General features: G+C 52.1%; 2 protein-coding genes across 8 annotated transcripts; one reads left to right on the top strand and one right to left on the bottom strand.

Moving 5' to 3' along the window:
• On the top strand, window positions 1-27,218 carry UBE2L6 (ubiquitin conjugating enzyme E2 L6). Of its 7 annotated transcripts, none has more exons than XR_005021031.1 (5): window positions 1-224; window positions 3,804-3,899; window positions 7,009-7,195; window positions 25,332-25,548; window positions 26,377-27,218. XR_005021031.1 is itself a non-coding variant. In XM_036862138.1 (4 exons), the coding sequence occupies exons 1-4, from the start codon at window positions 198-200 to the stop codon at window positions 25,454-25,456; spliced, it is 435 nt and encodes a 144-aa protein (XP_036718033.1). In that variant the 5' UTR covers window positions 1-197; the 3' UTR covers window positions 25,457-25,714. The 7 variants fall into 7 exon arrangements, 4 of the variants coding, with proteins under 4 accessions (XP_036718033.1, XP_036718030.1, XP_036718031.1 ...); XR_005021030.1 differs by lacking the exon at window positions 26,377-27,218 and adding an exon at window positions 26,084-26,325; XR_005021032.1 differs by lacking the exon at window positions 26,377-27,218 and adding an exon at window positions 26,084-26,324 and having other exon boundaries at window positions 25,335-25,548.
• Window positions 12,618-25,921, bottom strand: SMTNL1 (smoothelin like 1). The gene is made up of 9 exons (XM_036862139.1): window positions 25,825-25,921; window positions 21,247-21,680; window positions 19,768-19,905; window positions 19,393-19,522; window positions 19,229-19,280; window positions 18,093-18,251; window positions 17,796-17,910; window positions 17,492-17,643; window positions 12,618-13,016 (listed from the first exon to the last, which is right to left on the bottom strand). The coding sequence occupies exons 2-9, from the start codon at window positions 21,676-21,678 to the stop codon at window positions 12,872-12,874; spliced, it is 1,323 nt and encodes a 440-aa protein (XP_036718034.1). The 5' UTR covers window positions 21,679-21,680; window positions 25,825-25,921; the 3' UTR covers window positions 12,618-12,871.
• Window positions 27,219-27,472: the final 254 nt, after the last annotated feature.

The following is a 27,472-nucleotide window of genomic DNA, read 5'->3' as shown; positions in this document are numbered from 1 at the left end:
GACCGGGCGGGTCCTCCCCGCGGTGGCCTCGCAGTCTCAGCCGAGGCGGTGGGGAGCAGGTCAACCCGGTCACCGCGGGTGGAACGGAAAGTGGGCGGGGCTCTCGGAGGTGGTGTCCCCGGGGCGGGGCGCGCGTAGTTCGCAGTCCGGTGCGCACTCTGGCTGGAGCCCGTCGGAGCTTTACACTCGGTCCCGAGATGACGGCGAGCAAGCGGGTGGCGAAGGTAACGGCGAGTAGGATGACCCCTTTGTCACGGTTCCGGTGACTTTCTATTCCGTCCTCCCTCCATCCCTCCTCCAGCTCTCCGAGCGCATTTGTTTGTCTGAGTACCAGGGCTGGCTGAATCCCTGCATCCCTCCCTCCTCCCCAGTGGAAGAGTGGGTCTACGAGAGGGGCCAGAGCTGGAGTTTGGGGAAGTGAGGACGTGTCGAGCAGGGGTGTCGCTGGCTCCCTGAGCTGTGCTGGGGATGGGGATGAGCCACCGCCCCCCAAATTGGTTTCAGTTTCATTTCTCTGCCAGAAACTCGTGATAACAATTACGTGCGTCTCAGGTGCGGGAAGGGTTGGTTCCTTGGAGTCTTTTTTGGAGCCAGGCGTTCTGTTGGGGGTGGTGGCAGGTGCCTTTTGAACAGAGATAACCAGGACAAGGTCCTTGCCTTGGAATAGCCCATGGCCCGCTCCATATTTTGGTACCCACGTTAGAGTCCCGAGAAGTATGCGATGCTGAGTGGGAGTTGAAAGCAACGTTCTCAGGGTATTCTCGGGAGGAAAAGATGCCATGGAGAACCTAGAAGGTGTCCTGGAGTAGGTGGCGTGTATTCATTAGTTCTACAAATGTTGTTGAATGCCTCCTATATGCTGGCTCCAGTTCTAGGAGATACGGAGGCAGAGATAAACAAACCTATCCTTGCTGAGCTTTCATTCCGATCAGGGACACAATTTGAAGTGAGGTCGGGAAGGATGGGGAGGGGGCGATTTTCCCCAGGAGGTGGGAAAACCCAAGGTGTTTGGAGGACTGGGACGTGGCTGGGACTGGAGATAGATGGGGAAGGTAGAGCGATCCTGGGTCGGACACCCCTCAGGCTCTGAGGCTCTCAGAAGTGCCCCTCCTATGTGCAGGCTTGAGGGGGGTGAAGAGGGGGTGCTACCCTCAGCCTCTGAGAAGAAAATGATCTGAGATTGGGGCACCCAGAGCAGGCTCAGCCCAGAAGGACTGAAATCTGGAGGTTGGCAGCAAAATAGGGCAGAGAGTCTTTCCAGCCAAGTGGGAAAGAGCTAGGAGCCAGTATTTATAGCACTGGCACCACTAAATGCCAGGTAGTTTACATTAGTTATTTCATCTCATTCTCACAGCAACCCTGTGAGATAAGTCCTATACCCCCATTTTACAGATGAGGAAGTTGAGGCTCAGAGAGAATAACTTGATTGTCCTGGGTCACCCAGTAGGGAGTCATGGGGCTGGGATTAGAGCCCAGGTTGGCAGCCTCTTTCAGTGGCTTCCCTACTTTCATTTCCTGTTCCTCGGAGTCAGATGATTTCCTAACAGGCCTCAGGAACGAACTTTGTGTCCTAGCTTGGGTTTCAGCATCCCCAGGCTTTGGGAAAGTCTTGAGAGAACTCATATACAACCGGTAAAGTCCAAGTTCTTCCAGTTATAGTAAACTTGGGGAAAATGTCCATTCCAGAGCTTCTGTGTTCAACCTGGGGCTTCATTCTTGCTGAAGAGTCACAGATGATACTGGAACTAGGACTTGTAGTAGCAGATGCTTCTAGTTTGGGGTAAAAGATAAATGAGGGGTCATAGATTCTGGGCCGAAGGTGCAAGAAGCAGTTTGTTGGCATGAACAGAGTTGGAGTATGGAAAGATGAGAAACAGGAGATAAGGGTGTGTTTGTATGTTGGGGGGCAGGGAAAGTTTAGATGGTGCACAGTGTGAAGGGACCTCTCCCCAGCTGTGGACTGGCTTTGGGGACCTTTCTCTCTGCCTTTGTTTATACCAGGGTTTCCCAACCTTGTCACTATTGACATCTTGAGCTGGATAATTTTCTGTAGCGTGTTTGTCAGCTTCCCTGGCCTCTACCCACTAGATGTAGTAGCACTCCTCCGTTTGTGACAGCCAAAAATGGTCGTAGACATTGCCAAATGTCCCGGGGGCAAGTAGGTAAAGTAACCCCCCAGTTGAGAAGCACTGGTTTATACCATTTGGTGTTCCAGAAAAATATGACCTGCCCTTGAAAGTCTTTTTTAAAAAAATACTTTTATTTATTTATTATTTATTTTTATTTTTATTTTGGCTGCACCATGTGACTTACAGGATCTCTGTTCCCAACCAGGGATCGAACCCACGCCCTTGGCAGTGAAAGTGTGGAGTCCTAACCACCGGACTGCCCGGGAATTCCCTGAATGTCTTTTTATCTGTTGCTGTTGTTTTTTTTTTAAAGGTCTATTACAGTGGGGAGAGGCAGCATAGGGGTAGAGGGGTAAGAGGTACAAATCATTAGGTATAAAATAAGCCACAGGGATATATTGTACAACATGAGGAATGTAGCCGATATTTTATAATAGCTATAAATGGATATAACCTTTAAAAATTGTGAATTACTATATTATACACCTGTAACATAATATTGTACAGCAACTATACTTCAAATTTTAAAAATTTTTTTAAAAAGAAAAGGAAAAATATTTTTTAAAAAGTCTATTGTTCCACAAGATGGACCCCAAAATGGAGAGAGGGGTTCTTTGGTCTAATACGTTTGAGAAGTACTGCATGCTTGGGCTCATACCTTCGAGAATCACAACACACAGTAACGTATTAAAGCCTTTGGGAAGTCCTGTAGGAAAGAAGTCTGTTTAGCCTAGTGTTTCCCAGTGTACTTGACCTTGGAACCCTTTTCCCATAATAACTATGAATCTTGCATGGGACGCACCGTATACATTTGCTCTTACTGGGCCCTCTGCCTTGGTACCTCTCCAATTCTCTGCATGGTAGACTCTTATTCATCCCGCATGACCCAGCTCACAGTGTCACCCTGCGTGAAGCTTTCCTGCTCCCCTCTCCTCTCCGTCCCTATTATGTGTCCACATGTTATGCACATAATCACATCCGTGTTTCTTCCATTGCTCCAGTGAAGTTCTCGAGGGCTGGGCCATGTCTTAGTCAGGTGTCAGTAGAGGGCGCTATTGAGGAGAGGGCTGTTGGGGGAACTCAGTGATGTCCAGGTGACTGGGTCACCTTTCTGGGAAGGTGAGTCACTGCTTGTCCTCTTGTTTCTCTGCTTGGTGTGTAGAGTTCTCCTCTGCTATGGTCTGCCTGAGTCGTTTCCCCTCCCCAGGCCTGGTCTGGAGCAGTTTGACAGGGGCAGGGTGCTGTCTTTGCTGCCCGTTCTGCCCTGAGCACTGTAAAGGCACGTCGTCATGCTGCGTGCTGTGGAAGGGAGGGAGGACCTCGTGACTCTCTAGGAAGAGGACAAGAGGGCAGACATTAAGTCCCTTGGTTTCAGGAGAAAAGGCTCCTAAGAGAGTTTACTCCCAAGTTGTAATATCTGGAAGCAGTCATGTGCATGTTCCCTCCACCTGGTACCTACAGAGCTGGGGTGAGGCTGAAACTGGGTGATTCACTCAAAGCCCTGAGCACCGTGCCTGACACATACCAAGTGCTCAGCAAATGGGGGCTATGACTCTGCTAGCTTCCGTCCCCTGGGCGGTCCTGTTTGGGACTTGGACAGTGTGCTGTGGGGCAGGGGGAGGGGGCTGAAGTAGGGGAGACTAGGCCAGCTGCCCATGCTCTGTCCCCCTGCAGGAGCTGGAGGACCTTCAGAAGGGGCTCCCCAGGTACCTGCGGAACCTGTTCAGCGACGATGCCGACGTGCTGGTGTGGCACGCTCTCCTCCTGCCTGTGAGTATCCACAGGACGTGGCCTGGGACTGGGGCCACTTAGGCCAGGAGCCTGGGCAGGGAGGGTTAGGACTGGGCGAGAATCTTCCCTGCCTTCGAATCCTGTTTTTCACTGGAGGTTATCATTGGCAGAGGGGGTCTCTCTCTGGATTGATTGCTTCTGAGGTCCAGGCCGACTGATGAAGAGGCTAAAAGCCTTTTGGATTTAGTAAGAGACCCCTTCTACCAAGCCCACCACGGAAGCTTCAGTAGACGAAGGGCATAAAAAAAAAAAAAAAAGAAAAAGAAGAAAAGATCTGTTGGGTCTTTGTCAAAGGATAGGGATAAAGTTCCTGTTTCCCACAGTGGGTAGAATTTGCTGCCTCAGACCTAAAATGTGTTTTGTTCTCTTTTAAAAATCGTATTTCAGAAAATTATTGTTACATATGACAGCACAGATAACTCATCTCTACTATTCTGCTTTTTCTCTGTTTATTATTAAAGATCATCTCGATAGAATCTCCCTTTGAAAGTAATATTCCAAAGGACCTATCAGAGTGCAAGATGTCTATTGTATCATCTAATTATTAGTGACCACAGATATTTTCTTTGAGAAGTTCATCTATATACCTTTGGATACTTGGAAATAAAAATGAAAACAATTGAGCTTTTTATTAGCTCTTTGGAATTTAATGGGAACAATTCATTTGATTATTTAGGATTTGGACTTCTTCTTGACAAGGCAATGGCTTGGGTTGTGCCATATTCTTTTTCTTTATTTTTTTATTTTTTATTTTTTAAAATTTATTTATTTATTTATTTTGGCTGCGCTGGGTCTTAGTTGCGGCACGTGGGATCTTCATTGCGGTATGCAGGCTTCTTAGTTGCGGCATGCATGCGGGATCTAGTTCCCTGACCAGGAATCGAACCCAGACCCCCTGCATTGGGAGTGCAGAGTCTTACCCATTGGACCACCAGGGAAGTCCCTGTGCCATCTTCTCTTTCAACTGACCTGTAGCCCAGAACAATGGAGAAAGGCTTGAGTCAGGACAACCCTTGACCCTCTGTCACGTCCTGTGGGCTGCTGGGTTGAAACAGTCCACCACACCTGCTCTGGGCTGGAAGAATAACAAAATGCTTTATTTAACTCAGGACTTCGGAAGAAATAGGGCTTTCTCAGCTGACCCTAAGGTGCAGTGTGAAGCCCTCTGTCTGGTCCAACTTCCTCATCTTTACAGATGAGGAAACTGAGCCCCAGAGCTGCTCAAAGCCACACAGCAAGCTCGAGGCGGAGCCAGGATGGGTTCCCAGGACCCAGGGCTCTCAGCTTCATGGCTCTGCCACCTCCTTCCTCTGATAAGACCCGGGCAGCCCAGCCTGCAACCCCTGCAGAAGGACACACAGACGCTCTCTCGTCCTTTTCTGAGGCCTCACCCGTGGCTTTGTGTCTACTTCCCAGGTCCCAAGCCTCTTCTTATTATCGAGAGCATGAAAACTAAGGCATTTTCTTTATCTGCACAGCATTTGCCCCAGCTCTTATCTCAGACACACCCAAGACCCCTACGGCTTCCTTTCTGCCTTCTGCTAAGGAAGAGGAGCTCTCTTAAAACCTTGACTCTGCGCTTGCATACCTATGTCATTCTGACTGTCTTTGTCCTGTCTTCTCTATCACGAAGGTTCTGAAAGGATTTGGAGCTTTGGAACCAGCCTGAAGGCCCCTGTGCTCTATGCTGGGGTCACCCAAGTCCCGAGGTTCCTCCCCACTAGGGTCGTAGAGCACTGCCCATGTGTGGAGAAGTCAAGTTGGCAGTGCTGAGTTCCCGTCCTAGCACTGCCACTGTGGCCCTGGGCAAGTTACTTATATACATTGAACTTGAGTTTCCTCATCTGGGAGTGGAGACGCTAATACTCGTGAGTTTTCCTAATACTCATCCTAATAGCTGACATGTACATAGTGCTTGCCGTGTGCCAGGCCCTCTTCTAAGCTCTTAACATAAATTAGCTCATTTAATTCCTACATAAACCATATGAAGAAGTCTGTTATTTGTTCCGTATGGAAAAGCACAGAGAGGTTAAGTTACTTGCCTGAGGTTACACAGCTAGGAAGTGGCAGAGCCAAGAGTCACACTCAGGCAGAGTGGCTCCAAAGTCCACATAACCCCTACACTGTGCTGTATGGGCTAATGTGTGTGGAGCCCTTAGCATAGGGTGGCACAGAGTAGATGCCCGGGAAAGCCTTCTGGTTGCTGGAAGTCTAGAGGGTCTTCTACTGGCTCCTGGCAACTGGTCATTCCAGCTCTGAGTTCTTTTTTTTCTCTTTTAACATGGTAAAATACACATAACAATATGTACCATCCTCATCATTTTTTTTTTTTTAAATTTTATTTATTTATTTATTTTTGGCTGTGTTGGGTCTTCGTTTCTGTGCGTGGGCTTTCTCTAGTTGCGGCAAGTGGGGGCCACTCTTCATCGCGGTGCGTGGGCCTCTCACTGTCGCGGCCTCTCTTGTTGTGGAGCACAGGCTCCAGACGCGCAGGCTCAGTAGTTGTGGCTCACGGGCCTAGTTGCTCCACGGCATGTGGGATCTTCCCAGACCAGGGCTCGAACCCATGTCCCCTGCATTGGCAGGCAGATTCTCAACCACTGCGCCACCAGGGAAGCCCCATCCTCATCATTTTTATGTTCTGAGTTCAATGACACTAAGTACACTCACATTATTGTGCAACGATCACCACCACCCATCTCTAGAACTTTTTCATCTTCCAGAACTGAAAGTGTGTGTCTATTAAACACTAACTCCCCATCCCTCCTTCCCTCCAGCATCTGGTAACTAATTTTCTATTTTATGTCTATGAATTTGACTATTCTAGGTACATCACGTAAGTGGAATCATACAATATTTGTTCTTTTTTTTTTTTTTTTTTTGGATCTAGCTTATTTCACTTAGCACAATGCCTTCAGAGTTTATTGGTGTTGCGGCCTGTCGCCATTCACGATTCTTCCTAGGAGTGGAGCAGAGGATGCCTGGGACCCTGGGGTGGGGGCGGGGAGAGGGGGAAACCAGATCCAGGCCCTAGAAGGAAAATGAGCCGCTGTGCCTCGGCACAGAGCTTGATCCCTCTCTTGCACAGGAGAAACCGCCCTACAACCTCAAGGCCTTCAACCTGCGCATCAGCTTCCCTGATGAGTATCCATTCAAGCCTCCGGCAGTGACGTTCACAACCAGGATCTACCATCCCAACGTGGACAGCAGCGGGCGGGTGTGCCTGCCCATCATCAGCAAGGAGAACTGGAAGCCTTTCACCAAGACCTGCCAAGGTGGGCCCGGGCCCTGCCTAGAGAGAGGGACCTGGACTGGATGGGGGTGGGGGTCATGGGACCAATGTTCAGTTAGAAAAGCCCAGAAGGAAGGAGATAAAAATTGTGAGTCTCAGCTGAGCCTGTCGTCAGATAGAAGGGATGCGTCCTGAGATCCTGGGCTGGCTGACCTGCTCCTGCCTCTGTTCTCATACCTGCGCAGGTGGGAAAGAGCAGCGTTGCTCTGGGTCAGGGGAGAGAGAAGCAGCTGGGCTCTAGAGGGAAGGGCTTGGGATAAGAAGGCCGCGTGCTCTATCTGGGGACCTTGGTGAAGTCTGTTCCTTTCCAGGACTCAGTGCCCTAAATGACAGCTGAGGGGACTGGCCTAACAATGATAACATACATCACTTAATTAGGCACTTTGGCACTGTGCTAAGAGCTTCACATGCCTTTTTTGGGGGGGAGGGGGCTGTGTTTTGCAGCTTGCGAGATCTTAGTTCCCCGACCGGGGATTGAACCTGGACCCCCAGCCCAGTGGAAGCTCAGAAGCTCGGAGTCCTAACCACTGGTCTGCCAGGGAATTCCCACATGCCATTTTTTAAAAGTTCACTTTTTTTCTTTTTTTAAAACAAATTTATTTATTTATTTATTTTTGGCTGCGTTGGGTCTCCGTTGCTGTGCGCGGGCTTTCTCTAGTTGCGGCGAGTGGGGGCTACTCTTTGTTGTGGTGCATGGACTTCTCATTGCAGTGGCTTCTCTTGTGGCAGAGCACAGGCTCTAGGCACATGGGCTTCAGTAGTTGTGGCACGTGGGCTCCAGTAATTGTGGCTCGCGGGCTCTAGAGCACAGGCTCAGTAGTTGTGGCGCACGGGCTTAGTTGCTCCACGGCATGTGGGATCTTCCCGGACCAGGGATGGAACCCGTGTCCCCTGCATTGGCAGGCGGATTCTTAATCACTGCGCCACCAGGGAATCCCCACCTTTTTTTCTTTTTAAGATTTACTTATTATTTATTTATTTAATTTATTTTTGGCTGCATCAGCTCTTAGTTGCGGCTCGTGGGATCTTTGTTGCGGCATGCGGGATCTTTCCTTGCAGTACGCGGGCTCTTTGTTGTGGTGGGCGGGCTCCTCTCTAGTTATGGCGTGCGGGTTTTCTCTTCTCTAGTGTGGCACGTGGGTTCCAGAGCGCGTGGGCTGTGTAGTTCGCAGACACAGGCTCTCTAGTTGAGGCGTGCAATCTCAGTAGTTGTGGCGCACAAGCTCAGTAGCCCCGTGGCATGTGGGATCTTAGTTCCCTGACCAGGGATCGAACTTGCATCCCCTGCATTGTAAGGCGGATTCTTTGCCACTGGACCACCAGGGAAGTCCCAAAAGTTCACTTTTTATTTGAAGTATAGTTGATTTGCAATGTTGTGTTAGTTATACTTATGCACATGTGTTCAGTTATACTTATGTACATATATTCTTTTTCATATTCTTTTCCATTATAGTTTATTACAAGATATTGAATATAGTTCCCTGTGCTATACAGTAGGACCTAGCTGTTTATCTGTTTTATATATAGTAATGTGTATATGTTAATCCCAAACTCCTAATTTATCCCTCCTCCCCCCCTTTTCCGCATGGTAACCATAAGTTTGTTTTCTATGTCCCTAAGTCTGTCTCTGTTTTGTAAATAAGTTCATTTGTATCGTATTTTAGATTACACATACAAGTGATATCATATATTTGTCTTTCTCTGTTTGACTTAACATTACTTAGTACGATAATCTCCAGATCCATCCATGTTGCTGCAAATGGCATTATTTCATTCTTTTTTATGGCTGAGTAATATTTCATTGTATATATGTACCACATCTTCTTTATCCATTCATACGTCAATGGACATTCAGACTGCTTCCATGTCTTGACTATTGTAAATAGTGCTGCTTTGAACATTGGGGTGCATGTATCTTTTTGAATTAGAGTTTTCTCTGGATATATGCCCAGGAGTAGGATTGCAGGATCATATGGTAACTCTACTTTTAGTTTTTTAAGGAACCTCCATACTGTTCTCCATAGTGGCTGCACCAATTTACATTCCCCGCCAACAGTGTAGGAGGGTTCCCTTTTCTCCACACCCTCTCCAGCATAAAAATTCACTTTTTTATTCCATATTATATTTTTGGTATCTATCCATTGATGACAAATTGAAATTATAATGGAGTAATCATAGTTCAGGCATACAAAAATGGAGTTGGGTGGCTATTGAGGACCTGGTCTGAGACATGTCTCTGCACCACTGAGAACTTGAACTTGAACTTTCTAACCCAAGGACACCAGCCATTTTTAACACACCAACTTCATTTAATCCCCCCAGAAGCCCCCTGAAATAGTGCTCTTGTTAGCTCCATTTAATAGATGAGGACACTGAGGCATATGAGAGGAGAAGCTCTTGCCTGAGCTGGCAGGTGGCAGAGCTGGGATTCGGAGCCTGCTTGGGTGACTCTGGAACAGCACCGTCCAGCAGAACTTTCTGCGGTGATGGAATCCTTCTGTAGCTGCCCTGTCCAATGCCATGGTCACTAGCCACATGTAGCTTTCGAGCACTTGAAATGTGGCTGATGTGACTATGAGCTGCATTCCTAATTGTAGTGAATTTCCATTAATTTAAATTGAGGTAACTACGCATGGCTGGTGGCTACCATAGTGCGCACTATGGCTCTAGAGCCTATGGACGTAATCAGCGTGCGATCAATCCTGCCGCTGGACTAGCTCGGGAGTTCTTAACCCTGGAAACAAGAATCCTGGGGGTGGGGATGGGGAGGAGTGGTCCTTGGATGAGCTTCAGGAGGTCGGTGAAACACTCTGAACCTAGAACCACACGTTTGTGTGTATGCATATGTGCACGTGCCTGGGGGGATGGGCCACTGCCTTCACCAGGTTTCCAAAGTCGCCCGTGAAAGATTTCCAGCCACGGGGCAGTAGTGGTTTCCAGTCTTGAGCCTCAGAATCTTTTTTCCCAAATAAAAGTTTTTTTGGAATCCTAATAACACAACAGAGAAAAGCAAAGTGTTTCTTCTTGAAAAGGGAATAGAACCCAGAAACCCTGTTTATCTCACCAGCCCCCATGATGGGTAGCTTCTGTGACACCGTGAAACATAGTTTGAAAAGCACTGATGTACCTGGTTATGGCTTTGGGCATCATCAGTGAATGTGGTAAGAGGCATTTCATTTGGTTGCAGAGTCATCCTAAGACATGGAACCTCCTGGGGGGATCTCCCAAGGAGTGAGTGTGACGTTTCGGGGGATCTGGGATCTGGGCAGCCATCGCTTCCTTCCATCCTGATGTCCTGATCTGACCTCTCTCCCCAGTTTTGGAGGCCCTCAACGTGCTGGTGAATAAACCAGAGCTGGGGCAGCCCCTTCGCTTGGAGCTTGCTGACCAGCTGACACAGGACCCGGAGCTGTTCAACAGGAGGGCCGAAGAGTTCACCCTCCAGTTTGGAGTGGACCGGCCCTCCTAACTCTGCCTCTGACCCATCTCTGCACTGGATGCTTTCTGTGTGATGGACGGACACATGTCATGGGCTAGGGGCCAGAGCCCCTTTGTGGTCCATTTCCTGCTCATTTCTTCCAAGTTTTCCTCCTTAGATTGTTAGTCATTTGTGTGTGTGTGTGTGTGTGTGTGGGTGTGGGTGCATGTGCGTGTGTGTGCGTGTGTGTGGGGGGGGGCCGCAGTTATGTGTGTGGTACGTGGACCCACTGGCCTCAGGTGTGCTTTCCCCACTTCCTTTCTCTGCCCCAGGGCCAGGGGCATTTAGGTTTGCAGAGTCGCAGGCCAGCTCTCCAGCGCTCTGTGATGTGGGAATCGCAGGCCGGCTCGCAGGAAATGAGCCCAGCAGTCAACCAGAATCCCCTGAGGGCCCAGGCATCGGGGGGTGCGGGGAGGGCAGAGGGGCAGGGGGGGAGTATGGGAGGGAGGCAGGGCACAGGGAGGAGGGACTCCTACTTACAGTTGAGTGTTTTGTTGATTTAGTGATTGGAAACAGCCAGACCGCTGATAGACATGTATAGATTTAGGTGCAAAACCTTTTCTCTTCCACTGATGAATCATAAAGTGAAGAAACTAATCTCCACCCCAGAAATCTGACTACATGGGGTTTTTTTGTTGTTTTTTTTCTTTCAATTTTTTTTTTTTTGGCCACACAACCAGGGATCGAACCCACACCCCCTGCCATGGAAGCGCAAGGTCTTAACCACTGGACCGCTGGGGAGGTCCCCTGTCTACACGGTGTTTAAACCACTTGCTATCCCATTAGGTTGCTGGTTCCTGGGGACCAGGCTTTAGGCGGGGAGGTGTTTCCCCTCCAGCTTTCAGTCCACGGGAGCCACGGAGACCATGTGTTTGCCCAGCTATTAAAGTCACAGATGGACTGTGGAGTCCAACTGAGTGTTCACTGAGGGGACGGGTGGTTCATCGGGAGAAGAGGAGGCTGGGGATTTCGCTGCAGTCTAGTAAAAGGTGTGACCCTGCTTTCCATCAGCTGAGGGCTCGCTGGGCGTGGAGGCTTGTGTGACCCCAAGCATTGTGGGGAAAGCTGGCCGTGAGGGACTAGACCACCCTTGGCCTGAGCGGTCGTCGACACATCCCCAAGGATGACCTCCCCGTTTTTATAGATGAGACAACCAAGGCCCAGAGCGCTTCAGTGGGTTGCCAGGTCCACTCTGCTGATGAGGGCAGAGGCCACACCTCCAGCTGCAGTGCCAAGCTGGCTGGGTTTTGTTTTTGTGTGTTTCATCAACTGTTCTCATCAGCGCACATGCTCCGGAAGGCTGATGATACCAGACAAGATGGTCAGCGGGAAATTATACTCAGCCCCAGGGTTCCTCTCTAGTGAGCAGCAGAAAAGCAAAGACAAGCCAAAACTCTAGCCAGGGTTGGAGGGATTAACTTAGCACAAAGGAGGAGCTTTCTGGGTGCAGTGGTTCTAAGCTCCTAGGAGACCGCTGGCTTTTAAGAGACAGAATATGGGGTACCTTTGAGTCAAGGGAATCACTCCAGGCCCCACTAGCCTAGTTGGGGTGAGATTTGTAGAGAATCTTCTACTCTAGTCCCTGCCCTGGAATTCCCTAATCCGGGAGAAGTGTGGAAAAAGGGAAGAGAATGGGGAAAGTGCCACCCATGGCCGGAAATGTAAGATGTGTTGTTACTTTGGGCCATCACTTAAAGAACACTTATGTGACAGGACCCGGGCAAGGCTGTTTGTCCTTTTCATGATGTCATTTAACGCTCACAGCACCTGCATGATTTTGAGCTCCTATCATCCCCATGCAGATGGTAAACTGAAGCTCAGAGAGGTTCACTCACTGGCCCAGGGACACACAGCTGGTTAGTGGTAGGACCCAGCCCACTCTCCTTTCCCAAATGCCTTTCATGGTTGTTGAGAAAATCATGTCAGATGAGGAACCCTGGCGGCCGGGGTTTATTATCCGAGTGAGAGATGTTGCTGGTGGGGTAGGGAGGGAGCACTAAGGGGCTAGACCGGATTTTACAAAAGAACTTTTCATGTAGTTAAGACTGGTGCCATCTGCCCTTGTCTGAGCCCCAGCACTGCTGCCACCATGAGCAGAAGTGAGCCTCTGGGCCACGGCTGGTCAGCTGGGCCCCCTGCCCGCCTCTGCCCACAGGGTTGGTCAGCCCCTCATTTCTTCCCTCATTTCTTCTTGGTCTTCACCAGTCCCTTCTGCACGAGGCTGCGGTACAGCTCCTGGATGTAGGTGTAGACGCACTTGGAGTCGGGCACTGCCAGCCGCACCATGTCATCCACCTCCAGCAGCTGGGCACAGTCGGCCAGTTCCCTGAGGGGCAGGATGGGGAGGGGTGAGGAGGGGTGGAGCAGAGAGCCAACGGTGAAGGATGCAGGGCCTCAGGGAACAGGTGGGGACAGCCCGGCAAGGATGAAGCCCACAGAACTGTGTGTGGCAGAGCTGGGAGGTCATCTAGGGCAACCATCCCATCGTACAGATGAGATAACTGAGGCCCAAGAGTCAAGACACAAACTCAGCGTGGTCTGATTCCTAAGCCCGTGTTTTCACTGCACTGTGTGCCTTCATGTAGGAGCGAGACCCTCTAGTTCTGCATTAGCCCACCCCTTCCACGTGCTCGTATACCTGTCCTCAGGGAGAGTTTAAAGGACAGACCCCCAACACTAGCCAGAGTGTTGGCTTGTAGCTGCAACATCTCCAGCTTCATCCAGTTTCCGTGTATTTATCGAGGGGTACTGTGTACTAGGTACTCTTCCAGGGAATTCAGCACTGAACAAAATAAAAATTCCCCACTCTCATGTCACTGACATTCTCACCACAGTAGACTAGACAGACAGTAATCAAACAGAAATCGATGGTACGTCAGATAATGAGAGGTGCTGTGGAGAAAAATAAGGCAGGGAAGGGGGACAGGGTACGTTTCTGTGTTGAAGGGGAATTTTTTTTTTAATATTATGTTAGTGATGGCTTAATTTTTTAATTTTTCATCTATTTATTTATTTATTTTGTGCCAGCGCCTCGCAGCTTGTGGGGTTGTAGTTCCCCGACCAGGGATTGAACGGGCCCTTGGCAGTGAAAACACGGAGTCCTAACCACTGGACCACCAGGGAATTCTCCAAGGAGAATTTTAATAAGGACCCCAGGAAAGTTCTCTTAAAGAGAGTAAATTGGGGACGTCCCTGGTGGTCCAGTGGTTAAGACTCTGAGCTTCCAGTGCAGGAGGCACAGGTTCAATCCCTGGTCGTGGAACTAAGATCCCACGTGCCGCAGAGCAACTAAGCCCGTGCACCACAACTACTGAAGCCCACGCGCCTAGAGCCTGTGCTCTGCATCAAGAGAAGCCACCGCAGTGAGAGGCCCGTGCACCGCAACAAAGAGTAGCCCCCGCTCGCCACAACTAGACAAAGCCCGTGCATAGCAACGAAGACCCAACACAGTCAAAAATAAATAAAAAAGACAAACTTATAAAAAAAAATTTAAAAAGAGTAAATCAGGTACATATCTGCGGGAAGAGGATTCCAGGCAGAGGAAACAGCATGTGCAAAGGTCCTGAGGCAGGAGTGCTTAATGTGTTTGAGCAACTGCATGGAACTTAGCAGCAAGTCCTCTTTTTCTAACTTCCCAGCTACTCCTGGCTTTGCTAAAGCCGATCATCTGATCTAACCACTGTTGGGACCTTGCCACCATGTGCCAGGAGCTTTATCAAGTGCTTCCTCCCCCACCTTTTTTTTTTTTTGGTTGCACCACACAGTTTACAGGATCTTAGTTCCCCAACCAGGGATTGAACCCGGGCCATGGCAGTGAAAGCCTGGAATCCTAACCACTAGGCCACCAGGGGACTCCCAAGTGCTTTCCCTTGAATGGTCTCATTTACTCCACTCCTCTGTGTTCAACCGGCAGAAGAGGAACTGGAGACTCAGAGCATTTTGGTGATTTGCCCAACGTCAAAGTGAGTGACACATCTGGGACTCCACCGCAGGCCTGCCTGATGCCTCTGGCATCCCTGCCCTGTAGCCGGGTCTCAGCAGTCCCAGCCTGCCAAACCGCCATGGGTGCTGGCAGTAGGAGAAACCAGGGTCCCAGCGGAAATCCTCTCTTAGAGCTGAGACAGCTGGGCCGAAACCCAAGCCAGGCTGGCCTGGGAGCGGGAGGGCGGAGCACAGACTGGAGAATTTCGAAGAATGGGACAAGCTCCCTGCAACCAGGGCAGTGCTCGTGGCTCCTGGGTGTGGGTCGGGGTGCTGTTCCCATGCAGGAGAGGCAAACGCTTCATTCCCACTGGACCTGGGGAATGGGGTCGGGCTCCTCGAGCAGCCGATCAAGCCACCTGGGGGCCCCAGCGTTGACCGTTCCATGGGAATCAGAGGCAAGTTCTAGAAGGGAGCCAGCTGCGGCAGGGGCCCCCTTACTTTGCACACTTAATCTGCACACCAGGCCCTAAAAGAGGTTAAGTCAGCTGCCGAGGGTCAAAGAGCTAGGAAGGGGGACTTCCTTGGAGGTCCAGTGGTTGGGAATCTGAGCTTCCACTGCAGGGGGCACGGGTTCGAACTCTGGTCATCACTGGTCAGGAAACTAAGATCCCGCATGCCTCATGGCGTAGCCAAAAAAAATAAATAAATAAGAGCTAGGAAGGAGGAGGCACCTCCACCTCTTTTTTTCTGCACCCTCCATCCCCACGCATCCCCTGCACATCCTTCCCTTTTCACTGCTGCCTGATGCCTCCTCTCAGCCTGTCGCCATCACCTGATTATTCCTTCTGCCTTTCTGTGGCTCTGCAGGCTTGGAGCCAAGGCAAGGCAGCTGCAGGAGGACAATGACCCGGCCCCACAGGCCGGGGACACCTGGTCAGGGCCGAGCCACGTGCCCTTCTGATGTTCACCGAGAGCTCTCAGCCCCGACTAGGAGCTTCACTTTCCAATCCTGGTTCATCACCATTAAAGGTGCTTCTGAGCCCAGAGCAGGACTGGTGCTCCCGACGCCCTCAGCCCCCCACCCCAGGGCACTCCCCCCATCCCTTGGCAGGATGAACTGGAAGGGATCTTCTCTAGCATCAAGTCTGGTGGATTTCAAACAGCATCCTTGGTGCCCTAGGGCCCTATAGACATGCTTCAGGGACCATCTTGGGAAGCAGGGTTGGGCGCTGAGCTGGAGTGCTGCAGGAACCCCTCCCAACCTAAAAAGGCCTCCCTAAAATCTGTTTAATATGTTGGGCATTCATTTAATATTTTGCTTGAGGAATGTGTCAGGGGGGAAACAAACATATGAAAAGCACAGATCAATATCAGCCATCTCGTTTTGCCGATGGGGACACGCAGGCCCAGAAAGGGGAAGATTGCTGCCCAGGCTTCCCTGCAGGCTGGTGGCCAGGCCTGGACTAGACCAGAGGGCTCAGCCTCCTGGACCAAGGTGCTACCGACACCCCCAGTGACTTATTCCCTGCCCCCGGGCTTTAGAAATGCACTGGGCGGGCCTCAGAGCTGTCTGCATGGACTACACCCTATGCATAGTCCTGTCTCTACCAGGCGGCTCAGAAGCCCCTCCCAGGTGGGAAAGGACGGGTGCTCCAGGCGTGAGCTCCTTGGGAGCCCCAAGGCCATCAGGTCATGTCTCTCCGGTGGGTGGAGATGGAGGCCTTTGGCTGAGTCTGGTGTCGGTGCTTTGGTGGTGGGAGTGCCTCCTCCTCCCCCGCCACCTGGCAGCCATGTCTTGGTCTCTTAGGTTCTTCCTTGGGCCACACTGCTCCTCACACCCCTCCTGCCTGTCTAGTTCACCCCTGTCTCCATCCCTCCACCACCCCGGCATCCAGCTGTGTGAACCCCAGCAATAAATCCCCTCCAGGTCCCACACTGAATAATAATTATCATAACAACTGTGATATCATTCGTTATAACACAGGAGCTAAGATTTTTTTTTTTTGAAGTGTTTGCCATGGGTTAGGCACTGTTTATAGGGACTTTACTTAATTATTTACTTAATTCTCACCATAGCCCTGCCAAATAGGAAATGTCATGCCCATTTTAAAGATCAGAATATGGAGGCTCAGAGAGGTGAAGGAGCCTGTCCAAGATCACACAGCTAACAAATGGCAGAGTCAGAATCTGGCCCTAAATCTCAGCAACCACCCTGTCTGCCCCTCCTCTACCCCTTACCCTGCCTGCATTTTCTTCACGGCACCTGTTCCCTCACATTATATTTCACACGTATGTGTGTTTATGATCTGTCTCTCCCTTTAGAATGTGAGTCATAGGCACGCAGGGATTTTGCAAGTTTCACCCACTGCTATGTCCTAAAACAGTTCCCAGCAATCAAAAAATATCTGTTGGGGACTTCCCTGGTGGTCCAGTGGTAAAGAGTCCGCCTTCCAATGCAGGGGACGCGGGTTCGATCCCTGGTCAGGGAACTAAGATCCCACAGGCCGCGGGGCAACTAAGTCCACGCGCCACAACTACTGAGCTCACGCGCCTCAACTAGAGAGCCCACGTGCCACAACTAGAGAAGAGAAAACCTGCATGCACAACTAGAGAGAAGCCCGCGTGCTGCAACAAAAGATCCCGCATACCTCAGTGAAGATCCCGCATGCCGCAACTAAGACCCGATGCAGCCAAAAATAAATTAAATAAATAAATAAATAAATAATAAATCTTAAAAAAAAATCTGTTGAATTCATGAATGCGTGGTGACAGCCTCTACCTGACCACTGCACTACCTGACCCCTGTGAATCCTGCACTCGATTCTGTGTAGGTGCCCCGAGCTCCCACCCACCTCTGCGTCCCCTGGCATGGCTTACTCGGCTGTGGAGAAGGCCAGGGAGAAGTTGTGCCGGCGCTTGGCGGGGTCCAGCGCAGCATAGTCAAAGGCATCGGGGAAGAACTTGTGGATGAGGGCACAGAAGGCCATGCCACTGCTCCAGCTTGAGGAGAAGTTCTGGATGTCCACGTGCTGCGGGCAAGCGGGGCCCAGAGGCCTCGGTGAGCCTCGGCCAGAGGACCCGGACTTTGCCCCCGCCGGACCTCCCACCCTCTGGGCTTTGCACCACACAGACCCTCCCAGCACTGCTGCCCTGGGGAAGGGTCCCTCGCTCCCCCATGCACCTCGTAGCTCCTCGTCATGGCCCGGCACCACTCCAGGAGCATGTTCTTAACGCCGCCGACGGCTGCCCCCGCGGCCTTGGTGTTCCGGAACAGGGCCGTGGGGCCCGAGGCTGCCCTGTGCGCGAGGGACAGAGAAGGTCAGGCCAGAGAGGTGGGAGGGTCCCACCAGGGAGGAGCCCCAGCCCCAGATGTCAGTCCTCCTGCCTGGGCTCGGCCTGTTCCTATTGCCCCTCAGGACTCCCCCGCCCCCGACCCTCCAACCAACCCAGGCCCACCAGCTCCTCGCCCGCATCTTACCCCCCAAACTTGTCTACGATGGCTTTGCGGTTCTGGGCACGGGGCCCCCGGGGCCGGGCAGGGGCTGACACCCTGCGCTCTGGTGCCTTCTCTTTCTTCTTCTCCTGGGAGGGAGGGGGCTCCGTGGGACTCTGGGACACATCGCTGGGTGAAGATTCACTGCATGGAAACGTTTGGAGAAGGGTGAGAGGGGCTGGGACCAGCCACTGTGGGGAGGAGGGAGGAGGCTGGCTGAGCGTGGTGCCTGCAGTCTCAGGAGGCATACGAAGTTGTGGTCCCCACTCTCGCACACGTTTCCTCTGGGCCCAGCACTGGCAAGAGCTGAGAAGGAATGGTGAGGCTCAGTGGTCTGGTGCATGTGTGGGCAGAACGAGGGCACATCTGAGGTCTGACCTGAGTTTGAATTCTGCCTTTGCCTCTTATTTGCTGTGTGATCTTGGGACTGTCATGTCACTCCTCTGAGCCTCAGCTTCCTCATCTGTAAAATGGGGCAAGAATAGCTACCTGACAAGGTGGTTCTAAGGCCTGCGTGGGAGGGGGAATGTAGACCACGCTCCACGAACGTTCAACCTGGTACCTTTCCCTAAGAAGGTAACACGGAGGTGAATTTCAGCTCGAAATAAAGGAAGACTCTTCTAATGACGAAAGTTGTGCCCTGGCAAGAGTAAGGCTCTCATGTTATCCAGCACCAGCCAGGCACCAGGCGCTGGGCTGAGTGCTTTATACACAGATGTCGTTTGAGCCTCACAAAAATCCTATGAGGTAGGTACCGTGGCTGTGCCCACTTCACAGGGGAGGAAAGGGGCAGTGATGGGGCCAAGGTCACACAGCTGGTAAGTGGCAGAGTCATTGTTCAAAACCAGGCTTTCTGCTCACTCGCTTACGGGTGAGGCCGACACCACGGAGGCTTCAGCAGTGAGTGAGAGACGGACCAGATATGCTCCACTGCCCCTTCGCTCCCGCACTCCGGCTCCTTTTGTCTCCTGGGCTCTGCCCTGGGCTAGGGGGCTGAAAACCATAATTCCTGGCATATCTTGAGACCAGCACTGGGGAGGCCCAGGCCCAGGGGATGGCAGCCTTTAAAGGAAGCAAGTGGCAGCAGGGGTTGGAGCTGGGGCTCCAGAGTTTGACATTACCTGGCTGAAGGACTGGTCTCTCCGGAAGCTGCGGTGTCTGGACCCAGCCCGTCTAGGGGAAAGGAACGGGAGGGAGGGAAGCTGGGGTGACCCATGGTGCGCTGCCCGCATGCTCCCTCAGGGAGGCCCCTGCAGCGTCCGTGGGCTCCTGGGCTCTCACTCACCTGGGCTGAGGCCGCTGCCCTCCTCCGTGGGGCTCTCGGGCCATTCCTCGGCGGAGCTGGGAAGCACTCCTGCCCCTTCCTCTGACTCTTCCTCCACACCCTGGTCCTGTTCTTCAGGACAGCCTGGCTCCTGGAATGGACATGAGCTGTGTGGGCTCGCACCTGCCTGAGGCTCTGGAGGGCTTCAGAAAGATCTGGAAGGCAGCCTGGGGCCACAGTGCTGCATCCCCCACCCCAGGCTCTTGATATCAGTGGGTGGAAGAGTGGATTGTCCCAAAGGACTAAAGCAGGGGAGGGGCTTGCTTGGGGGCGGGGTGGGCAGGGGACTCCGGAACGTTGCGGGGCCTCCTCCCTCCTCTCCTCTTTCTCACTCACCGCCTCCTCCTTCACCTCCTCCTTCACCACCTCCTCCTGTGGTTCAGGCTTGGCCTCATCTTCCACGGCAGTCTTCTTCTGAGAGTCTGACTTGGTCTCTGGAGCACTGGCTTTCTCCTGGGCTTCAGCCTTGGGCTCCTCCGTCTTGTCGCTCTCCTCCTGAGAGGCCACTGTGGCCTGCTCCTTCCCAGCAGCCTCACTGGCTCCAGCCTTGGCCTCCTCCTTCCCAGCAGCCTCCCTGCCTACAGCCATGGCCTCCTCCTTCCCTTTGGCCTCCCTGGCTCCAGCCTTGGCCTCCTCCTTCCCAGCAGCCTCCCTGCCTCCAGCCATGGCCTCCTCCTTCCCTTCGGCCTCCCTGCCTACAGCCATGGCCTCCTCCTTCCCTTTGGCCTCCCTGCCTCCAGCCTTGGCCTCCTCCTTCCCAGCAGCCTCCCTGCCTCCAGCCATGGCCTCCTCCTTCCCTTTGGCCACCCTGCCTCCAGCCATGGCCTCCTCCTTCCCATTGGCCTCACTGCCTCCAGCCTTGGCCTCCTCCTTCCCAGCAGCCTCCCTGCCTACAGCCATGGCCTCCTCCTTCCCTTTGGCCTCCCTGCCTCCAGCCTTGGCCTCCTCCTTCCCAGCAGCCTCCCTGCCTCCAGCCATGGCCTCCTCCTTCCCTTTGGCCTCCCTGCCTCCAGCCTTGGCCTCCTCCTTCCCAGCAGCCTCCCTGCCTCCAGCCATGGCCTCCTCCTTCCCTTCGGCCTCCCTGCCTACAGCCATGGCCTCCTCCTTCCCTTTGGCCTCCCTGCCTCCAGCCTTGGCCTCCTCCTTCCCAGCAGCCTCCCTGCCTCCAGCCATGGCCTCCTCCTTCCCTTTGGCCACCCTGCCTCCAGCCATGGCCTCCTCCTTCCCATTGGCCTCACTGCCTCCAGCCTTGGCCTCCTCCTTCCCAGCAGCCTCCCTGCCTACAGCCTTGGCCTCCTCCTTCCCAGCAGCCTCCCTGCCTCCAGCCATGGCCTCCTCCTTCCCTTTGGCCTCCCTGCCTCCAGCCTTGGCCTCCTCCTTCCCATCAGCCTCACTGCCTCCAGCCTTGGCCTCCTCCTTCCCAGCAGCCTCCCTGCCTCCAGCCTTGGCCTCCTCCTTCCCAGCAGCCTCCCTGCCTCCAGCCTTGGCCTCCTCCTTCCCAGCAGCCTCCCTGCCTCCAGCCTTGGCCTCCTCCTTCCCAGCAGCCTCCCTGCCTCCAGCCTTGGCCTCCTCCTTCCCAGCAGCCTCACTGCCTCCAGCCATGGCCTCCTCCTTCCCATCAGCCTCACTGCCTCCAGCCTTGGCCTCCTCCTTCCCAGCAGCCTCCCTGCCTCCAGCCTTGGCCTCCTCCTTCCCAGCAGCCTCCCTGCCTCCAGCCATGGCCTCCTCCTTCCCTTTGGCCTCCCTGCCTCCAGCCTTGGCCTCCTCCTTCCCAGCAGCCTCCCTGCCTCCAGCCTTGTCTTCCTGCTCCCCAGCAGCCTGTGCCTCATCACTCACGTTGGCTTTCTCCCTAGATCCAGGCTTGGCCTCTTTCTCATCAGCCTTCTGGTTCTCAGAGGCCAACGTGGTCTCCTCTTTTCCCTCAGCCTCCTTGGGTTCAGAGTTGGTCTCTTCCTTCCTCTCAGCCATCTCCTGAGGAGCCACGGTGGTCTCTTGCTTCCCACTGTCCTCCTTTTGAAGTTCAGCCTCCCCTTTGGATTCCCCCTGGAATTCCGCTGAAATGCTGTCCTCAGCTGGTGCCCTCTCCTGCTTTCCTGCCCCATCTGGAGGCCCCTCTGTGATGGTCCTCTCAGCTGGGCCTGTGGCCTCCTCCTCAGCAGAGGCTCCGCCTCCCACTGTCTCCGGGACCTCCGTGGCTGGGGACACAGGGGTCCCGTCCTCAGAGGGCTTCCCTTCCTTCTTCTCCATCTCTGAAAAGAGAAAACAAGCAGGCCTGGTCATGCCCCCTTTCTGCCGCTGAAGGCCCTGGAGTCTGGAGACCTGCGATTCAGTCCTGGGTCCCCCACTGCTCAGACATGTGACACAAGTATCCACTTTCCCTTTGGTTAAATGAAGGGGTAGAGCACCACATCCCCAAAATTGGGGTGTTGGGCCAGCCACGTTTACTTGATGTTGGATGATGTTCACCTAAAGGCCCCCTGCAGGTTGTGACTTGGGCTTTAAGGAACACTGGGTTCCATAATGCCTTTTCAATGATTTGACCTCTTTTTGAATAAGTCAGTGAGGTGGTTATAATCTGACACTAGCCTCCTAGACCCCCATGGAGCAGTTGCTATTCTCCCCTTTTGATGGAGATACCTGCCCTCACGCTCAGAGCCCAAAGCAGACAGAAGTCTCTAGATAGAACTTAATAATACTGTTTTTTGTTTTGTTTTGAGTATTTATTTTATTTACTTATTTTGGCTGTGCCGGGTCTTCGTTGAGGCATGTGGGATCTTTAAGTTGCGGCATGCATGCAGGATCTAGTTCCCTGACCAGGGATTGAACCCAGGCCACCTGCCTTGGAAGCTCGGAGTCTTACCCAATGGACCACCAGGGAAGTCTCTAATAATACTGTTTTGATTCCATTGTATTTATTTTTACAGTTACTTTCTGTTTCTGGTCAGTAATATCGAGTTTCCATTTCCAATAGTGATATAAAATTTCTTTTATAAATACATTTATTGAAGTAAAGTAAGTTAATTCAAAGGAAGACCTTCAGGAAAGCAGAATACAGGATACAAAATACCTAAATCATGGAGGTGGTGTTAAAATGCCTGAAATTTGGGAAACCCTGGGCCAGCTTGGTCTCTGGGTCTCTGCCAGCACTGCCAGCCTGTGTGTGTGGTTCTCTGAAGAGCTGGGCCTGGGCATGGAAGAGTTTCTTTTGGTGAAGAACAGAAAATACTCTCCCTAACTAACCTCTGCAGGGAAATCTGATCCTCCAACTTTATCATGAGGTTTCCTATTCAAGTACTGTATATACAGTCAGCCTTCTTTTTCTGTGGGTTCTGTGGATTCAACCAACCTTGGATGGAAAAAATTTGAAGGAAAAATTCCAGAAAATTCCAAAAGGCAAACTTGAATTTGCTGCCACTTCAACTATTTACAGAGCATTTACATTGTTATTAACAACTGTTTACATAACATTTTCATTGTACTGGGTATTATAAGTAATCTAGAGATGATTTAAAGTATTAGAGAGGATTGTAAGGTTATATGCAAATACAACATTTCATATGAGGGACTGGAGCATCCGCAGATTTTCGTATCCGCAAGGGAAGCTGGGACTAATCCCCCACAGACATTAAGGGATGATTGCACTGTCTGATCTACAAAAACAGCTGGGGGCGGGGGCGGACAGGGCCAGCTCCTTCAGCTTCTGCCCTTCTTGAGGGGGGGTCTGTTTACAGGGAAAATAATCCCCAAATAACGTTCAGGGCATGACTCAGGCAGTAAAAGAAGTAGACACTCCTTGTCACTGGCTAAAAATACCTCCTGCCCTCTGCAGGGCCATCGTTCTGGATACAGTACCCAAGGTACCTGAGTAATTGGGACAGAGGCAAGAAGACAGGCATATGAGGGACAGGGCTCAGTTTCTGCCACCCATTCAGGTCTTACTGCCCCCAGATCGAAGTCCTGGTGTCCCTGGATTTGGTCTCCCACCGTTTCCTAGGAAGTAGGCTGGGATTTTCAAAGATGCTCATGCTGCCCTCCAATTCCACCCCTCCCACCAGAGCCCCTTCATGGTTCAGCAGCTCCAGGAATCTATTAAAGTTAGAGGGAAACAAAGGAGCCTGGGGGATGGAATGCACATCTGCAGGGAGCTGGGAGCATGCCTTGAACCCCATCTCCTGGTCTGAGACCTGAGCAAGTCTCTTTGCCTCTCTGGAGAGAGCCTTGGTTTCCAATACAATGACAGGATTGGTCTAGATCAGGTTTGCAAACTGTGTTCTGTGGAAAACTAGGGTCTCCTAAGACCGTATTAAGGGCTGCGGTGGTGGGGGAGGTGTTCTTTGGCTAAGGTTGTTCCAGAAACAGCTTACTCTTGACCCTTTTAGAGTCTTACAACTTCATTAGCACTTAAATAGATTCCAGATACCCCATGGTAAAGGAACCTTAATTTTGCTTAGCTCTATTTAACTTGCTTTTCTCCAAACCTATGTGGCCATGGATTTTTTTTTTCTTGCTTCGTTTTCTTTTTGCTTCATTTTCCCTGAGGTGCATCTATTGCCCTCTTGAGCGATGCCACCTTTAGCAGAAGAAACTATGGCAAGTGCCGGTCTAAATGATCCACACAACCCGTCCCTGCCTTGCACTCTTGTTTGGAAGGTGGTAGGAAGCAGTGGTGAAAATCATTGATTCTGGAGCTTCCTATGATGGGATCCCAGCTCTCACTTCTTCTCCCACTGTGACCTTGAGCAAGCTACTTACCTTCCCTGTATTTTGATTTCTGGAGATAAAAATAGGTCTCACCTCATAGGGACAGTGGAGGGTTAAGGAAGCCAATGCATAGAAAGTATTTTGGGGTGTGCCTGGCATGGAAGGAGCACTCAGTATACATCAGCTTGTATGGTGTAGGCTGGCCTCTGTCCAGCCCTGTGCCAGATTAAGGTCCTGACTCAGCCATGAGGGCATTTAGTTGGTAAAAGACAAGGCAAAAAGAACTGAACACCAATGAGATGATAAGCCCTTTTTATTTGTTTATTTAAAAAATTTTTTTGGCTGCGCCGTGCAGCACGTGGGATCTTAGTTCCCCGACCCAGGATCGAACCCGTGCCCCCTGCATTGGGAGTGCGGAGTCTTAACCACTGGACCACCAGGGAAGTTCCGATAAGCCCTTTTTATACCTCAAAATGTGGGAGTAATTGGCTAAGACATAGCTGAGCGCTGCAGCCATCTTACCCTTCATCTACATGCTACACACTTAGCATAGTGGAGGGGAAGGGCAGGTGTATACACACACATACACACACATACACACCCCTCAGCCATCCTGTGTGTGCATCACCTCAGCTTTCCACCCTCCAGGCTTGTCATAAATAGCCAAGGAGTGAAGAAACTCAGAATACTGAGACGCCCGGATAATACCACCCACCCCAGCATTAATTCCATAGCAGTTTACAGCTTGCGCTGCGGTGCCCTGCTTTACCTTCCTAGTTCCTCACTCTAACCCTTCAGAATAAGTGTTACTGGCCCCATTTTACAGAGTAGGAATTTGAGGCTTGGGGAGTTGAAGCCCCTTGACTAAAGTCATAGGACAGTTAAATGGCCCACCTGTACCTAGAACCCAGGTCTCCTGACAACCAGTCCAGAGCATGTGCCAGAGACACTGCCCCCGCCAGCTCCTCAGCCAGTGTCCCTTCAAAGGCTCCAGCCCAGGATGAGGGGCACCCCACTGGTGGGGAGGGCAGTCAGATATGGCGGAAGAGGCCAGCTCTCTCTTCCAAGTGCATGGCAGACCTTCCTCTCCACTTTCCTCCCTCGTTCCTTCCCCAGGAAGGAGGAAGGAAAGATTCATTCCACCCCTGTTTTGTGTCCACTGCAGACAGCTCCCCTCTCTCTCTTCCTGTTTTTCTCAGCAGACTGGAAGGAAAAGTACCCAGGAGCCCGAGTTCCAAGCCCCACATGGTACAGACAATGTTTGATGGTTCAGCTAACACCTCCACGACTCACTGCTCCCCAGTCTGTCTTCCAGTGGCCCTAAAGCTTTCACCATCCCTCACCTCAGCGGGGACATCCCTTGGAGATGCCACTCTCAACTGCTTAGAGACTCTGCCTCCCACCCCAACTGGACTGGTAAGTCTCCCAAGGCCCTCTCTGCCCGTCAGGTCCACATGGATGGCCACCTGCAGGCTGCTCGGCGGGTGACCTCAAGTTGCCCAGCACCGCAGGGCTGAGCCCCCGAACTCTGGCATTGAAAAAGAGTGGACATAGTGGTGGAGAGACTTAGGAAGGAGCCTGGATTTCTCCAACGGTGGGGCCCTGCTTGGAGGCTCCTCGGGCCCTTGGAAGATGGGAGAGGAGTTGGCAGATGGAGGGGGTGCCTAGAAAGGGGCCCAGGGCTTCTCCTACCTGTAGGGCCTCTCCCTGGGGGCTTGGAGCTGTCTCCTTCCTCCAGCTGAGCGACCGCACTCCCGGGCTGTCTTTAAGCCCCTGCGGTTTCTAGCCCCCAGCTCTTCAGTCCCCGTTCCCCCTCCCCCCCCCCCCCCCCGCAAGATCCTGGGGCTGCAGACGAGCATTGTTTACTGTCCTGTTGGTACAACACTCTCCCCTGAACTGGAAGGCTCGGATTTCCCATGGGGATCTGACAGGTGGCACCTTTCAATCACAGCCAGTGCCTCCCGCCTGACACCGGGCAGCATCCGTCCTGCGCTCATCTCCCTTCCCGATGTACTCGCCTGGCCCTGGCAACTCCCCAAACCATCTGCAGGCCCATTTGGAGCATGGTCACCAGCTGTCTGGTCTCCCCTGCCCATCCAGAGCCCAGGCTAGGCCTCCTCTGCATCCCCCCCACCACGTTCCTTTAAATAGTCCCTTTTACCCTTCCTCAGACTAAAGCAGCTGCGGAAGGGTGGGCTAAGGAGGGGTGAACGGGACAGCTGCCGAGGTGGCGATGTCTCTCAGGGCTCCCACTGGACGGGGAGCGGTTGGGGAGAGAGAGAAGAGTGATGGCCCAAGCTGATGGATCGCTGCGCTGAGAGTCTAGGAAATACAAAGCCGAGTTCTATTTGGAGCTGAGGTGACGGGTACACAGGAGGCTCTGAACAGATTTTTGTGCTGAATCGAGATTTTGCTCAGAAAGACGAAACACCTTTACCTTCTGTAGGTGTCCTGTGATCTAAGAAAGGTACTACTTCTGGAGAATGTGTGAGGGGCTTGTGACTTGCAAGCTTGTGACCCCCCCCAACCCCTCCCCCTCCCCACCACTTCAGCAACACTGGCTCCTTCGTATTCCTCCGATGATTCCTTTCCATACTCGGGGCTGTAAACCGTTCTGCTTCTGCTGTTTGCAAGGCTGGCTCTTTCTCATTCTTCTGCTCTCAGCTCAAATTTCATTTCCGCAGAGAGTTCTCCCACGACCTTGAGTTCCTCTCCATCGCTTCTGCATATTTTATTTTCTTATGGAATATGGATTGGAATCCAAAGTTACCTTATTCATTTCCTTGTTGCCTGACTTTCTCTCTAGACTCTAAGCTCCATGAGGGCAGGGACTTTGTCATGTTCATGGCTGTATGCCCAGAGCCTAGCAAATTGCCTGGGTCATATGAAGTGCTCAATAAATGGATAGTGAATAAATAAATGATTTAATTAGTTAGTAGAAATATGGAACGGGAATTTGGGGGCCTGTTCCTGGGATGATCTGAAAACCAAGTTTGGGTACCAATGGTTGAACAGTGCAATATTGTTGATTGCCAGCTGCATTTAGTGATAAGATGTCTGTAAGTTTAAGGGCATGAAAAGGGCATTGTGGGGGGCTTCCCTGGTGGCGCAGTGGTTGAGAATCCGCCTGCCAGTGCAGGGGACACGGGTTTGAGCCCTGGTCCGGGAAGATTCCACATGCTGCGGAGCAACTAAGCCCGTGCACCACGACTACTGAGCCCGCGTGCTGCAACTACTGAAGCCTGCGCTCCTAGAGCCCGTGCTCCACAACGAGAAAAGCCACCACAATGAGAAGCCGGCACACTGCAACAAAGAGTAGCCCCCGCTCGCCGCAACTAGA

This window comes from Balaenoptera musculus, chromosome 8, assembly GCF_009873245.2.
Source record: "Balaenoptera musculus isolate JJ_BM4_2016_0621 chromosome 8, mBalMus1.pri.v3, whole genome shotgun sequence".
NCBI lineage: Eukaryota > Metazoa > Chordata > Mammalia > Artiodactyla > Balaenopteridae > Balaenoptera > Balaenoptera musculus.
Note: the sequence above shows the minus strand (reverse complement) of the source record. Positions and strands in the feature narration are given on the sequence as shown.